Source organism: Penaeus vannamei, chromosome 10 (genome assembly GCF_042767895.1).
Source record: "Penaeus vannamei isolate JL-2024 chromosome 10, ASM4276789v1, whole genome shotgun sequence".
NCBI classification, from domain to species: Eukaryota; Metazoa; Arthropoda; class Malacostraca; order Decapoda; family Penaeidae; genus Penaeus; species Penaeus vannamei.
Window position 1 is genome coordinate 43,564,547 of NC_091558.1, and position 3,301 is coordinate 43,567,847.

The window sequence follows — 3,301 nt, forward strand, 5'->3', positions numbered from 1 at the left end:
AGGGGGGGGAGGGGGGGAGGAGGAGGGCTGAAGGCTAGGGAATGAGGGGGGGGAGTGAGGAAGGGGGAGGAGGGGGAGGAGGAGGGCTGAGAAGGCTAGGGAATGAGGGGGAGAGGGAGGAAAGGGGGGGAGGGGGGGAGGAGGGGGAGGAGGGCTGAAGGCTAGGGAATGAGGGGGAGGGAGGGAGGAGGGGGAGGAGGCTGAAGGCTAGGGAATGAGAGGGGGGAGAGGGAGGAGGGGCTGAAGGCTAGGGAATGAGGGGGAGAGGGGGGAGGGGAGGAGGAGGAGGGAAGAGGAGGGCTGGAGAAAGGCTAGGGAATGAGGGGGAGAGGGGGGAGGGGAGGAGGAGGAGAGGGAAGAGAGGAGGAGGGCTGAAGGCTAGGGGAATGAGGGGAGAGGGGGGAGGGGAGGGAGGAGGAGGGAAGAGGAGGGCTGAAGGCTTGGGAATGAGGGGGAGAGGGGAAGGGGAGGAGGAGGAGGGAAGAGGAGGGCTGAAGGCTAGGGAATGAGGGGGGAGAGGGGGGAGGGGAGGAGGAGGAGGGAAGAGGAGGGCTGAAAGGCTAGGGAATGAGGGGGAGAGGGGGGAGGGGAGGGAGGAGGAGGGAAGAGGAGGGCTGAAGGCTAAGGGAATGAGGGGGAGAGGGAGGAGGGGGAGGAGGAGGAGGGAGGAGGGCTGAAGGCTAGGGAATGAGGGGGGAGAGGGAGGAAGGGGGAGGAGGGGGAAGGGGGGGGAGTATTTAATAGGGTGCGGCTCTGACTAAGGCGCTCGGCACGGAAAACACTCTGTGGAGACGCGTCCCGCATGCGGTATTGACGGGGAAGGCGCGGCGCTGGCGTGTGGCCCTCGCGTGGCGGCGGCGGCAGCGCCTCGTCAATTATTCAGCCGATCGCCGAGCCGAGCGGGGCACGCGCGCCCGCTGCCGGCTCGGGGCATGCCAGCCAGCCGGCCGCATATATATATATATATATATATATATATATATATATATATATATATATATATATATATATATATATATGTATATATATGTATATATATGTATATATATGTATATATATGTATATATATATATATATATATATATATATATATATATATATATATATATATATATATACATACACACACACACACACACACACACACACACACACAATACACTCTCTCTCTCTCTCTCTCTCTCTCTCTCTCTCGCTCTCTCTCTCTCTCTCTTTCTCTCTCTCTCTCTCTCTCTCTCCTCTCTCTCTCTCTCTCTGTGTGTGTGTGTGTGTGTGTGTGTGTGTGTGTGTGTGTGTGTGTGTGTGTGTGTGTCTGTGTGTGTGTGTGGGTGGGTGTATGTATGTATGTATAAGTATATGTATATGCATATATATATGACGATGATGACGTTGATGGTGAAGATGATATGGTAATAATGACAAGGATAGCAGATCATGACAAGTGGTCCTTGACCCCCGGTGCACTGTCATACCTCGGGCGCCCTGTCATGAATCACAGGCACTCGGCCCTCCCCCTCCTCCGCCGTGGGTCAGCTGACCTGATCTGACCCGGGGTTGCGTCAGCCTTGGGGAATGCATACGTGGCCGGGAAGCGGGAGGGAAGGGGGGTGAGGAAGGGGGAGGGATAGAGGAGGAGGAAGTGGGGAAGTAGGAGGGAGGGAGAATAGGGATAGTGGCAAAGGCGTAGGAGGAGGGAGGGAGATAGAAAACGATAATGAGAAAGGGAAAGAGAGAGAGAGAAATAAAAACTAAAAGGAAAAAGAGTGAAAGAGACAGAGATAGAAACAAAGGCAGATACAGAGACAGAGAAAGAGAAAAGAGGAAAAAGAAAATAGAAAGCGAAAAGAGGAAAAAGAAAATAGAGAAAAAGAAAAGAGGAAAAAGAAAACAGAGAAAGAGAAAATAGAGAAAGAGAGAAGGAAGAAGAGGACGACAACCGAGACGTATAGACCGAACGTAAAAACAACAAAAACAAAAAACAACAGATTCGAATGCCCAGAAACGTATAGACCGAACGTAAACAAAAACAAAAACCAGCTGATTCGAATGGCCAGGCGCTGGAACGGGTGCGCCGCCGTTGCCTCTTTCGCCACGCGAGTCGACCGCGAGTCATTCCGGGAAGCAGGAGCCGCGAGGGAGAAAAGGGCCTTCGGGAATTTCGGGAATTTGCTGCGCCGCGACCTGTGGACCTCCTCTTCCACCTATTCCTTGACCCATCTGCGCCGTCGACACCTCCGTTATCTCCTCCTCTAAAAAACTCCATCTCCTCTATCTACTCCTCCTCCTCTTCCTACTCCACCTCTTCCTCAACCTACTCCACCTCCTCTACCTATTACTCCCCCTCCACCCCCCCTCCTCTACCTACTCCTCCTTCCTCCATCTACACCCCCTCCTCTACCTACTCCACCTCCTCTACCTACTCCTCCTCCATCTACACCACCTCCTCCACCTACTCTACCTCCTCCATCTACACCACCTCCTCCTCCACCCCCTCCTCTACCTACTCCACCTCCTCTACCTACTACTCCTCCTCCACCTCCTCTACCTACTACTCCTCCTCCATCTACACCACCTACTCTACCTCCTACTCTACCTCCTCCTCCTCCACCAAGGGAAAAGTTACAGCGCCGCGGACGGGAATTTTCAGGCCTCGCGCGCGCCACAGGTGTTTCGGAACAGCGGCGGACACGGACACGGACACGGACACGGACACGGACACGGACACGGACACGGACACGGACACGGACACGGACACGGACACGGACACGGACGCGCCGGACAAGCCAAAAGTCACGGACCAGAATATTACTTCAAGTGGTTGGGAAGTGGTATGTAAGTAAGGGGTCGCCACTTCCGGTCGTTGGATGGTCAGTCCCGCGCCCCCTGCCTCCCTGCCCCCCCCTCCCCTCTCCCTTAAAGGTCCCAGGTCAAGAGGTGTCATCGTAGATGCTTTGGATGGTTGGGGAGGGGGGGGGGTTGTGATGCACGTGGTTCGTTATGCGGGGAGGGGGGAGGGGGCGTCGCGGGTTGTGGGCGGGCCGTGGGAACTAGAAGAGGGGAGTGGGGGAATGAGAGGGGAGTGGGGGAAGGAGGGGGGAGCGGGGAATGAGAGGGAGTGGGGGGAATGAGAGGGGGGAGCAGGGGGAAGGAGAGGGGGCGGGGGAAGGAGAGGGGAGTGGGGGATTGAGAGAGGGGGAGTGAGGGGAAGGATGGGGGAGTGGGGGGATGAGAGGTGAGTGGGGGAATGAGAGGGGAGTGGGGGAAGGAGGGATGAGAGGGGGGACGGAAGGAGGGAGGGGAA

The 3,301-nt window shown here is 56.1% G+C and overlaps 1 protein-coding gene across 1 annotated transcript in view; it reads left to right on the top strand.

Moving 5' to 3' along the window:
* LOC138862943 (uncharacterized) overlaps positions 1 to 3,301 on the top strand; it is an 18,448-nt gene that overhangs the window by 14,250 nt on the left and 897 nt on the right. Inside the window, exon 3 of the mRNA XM_070126148.1 lies at positions 2,666 to 2,828. Within this exon, the coding sequence (XP_069982249.1) occupies positions 2,666 to 2,828 (163 nt within the window). The remainder of the gene's footprint in view (positions 1 to 2,665; positions 2,829 to 3,301) is intronic.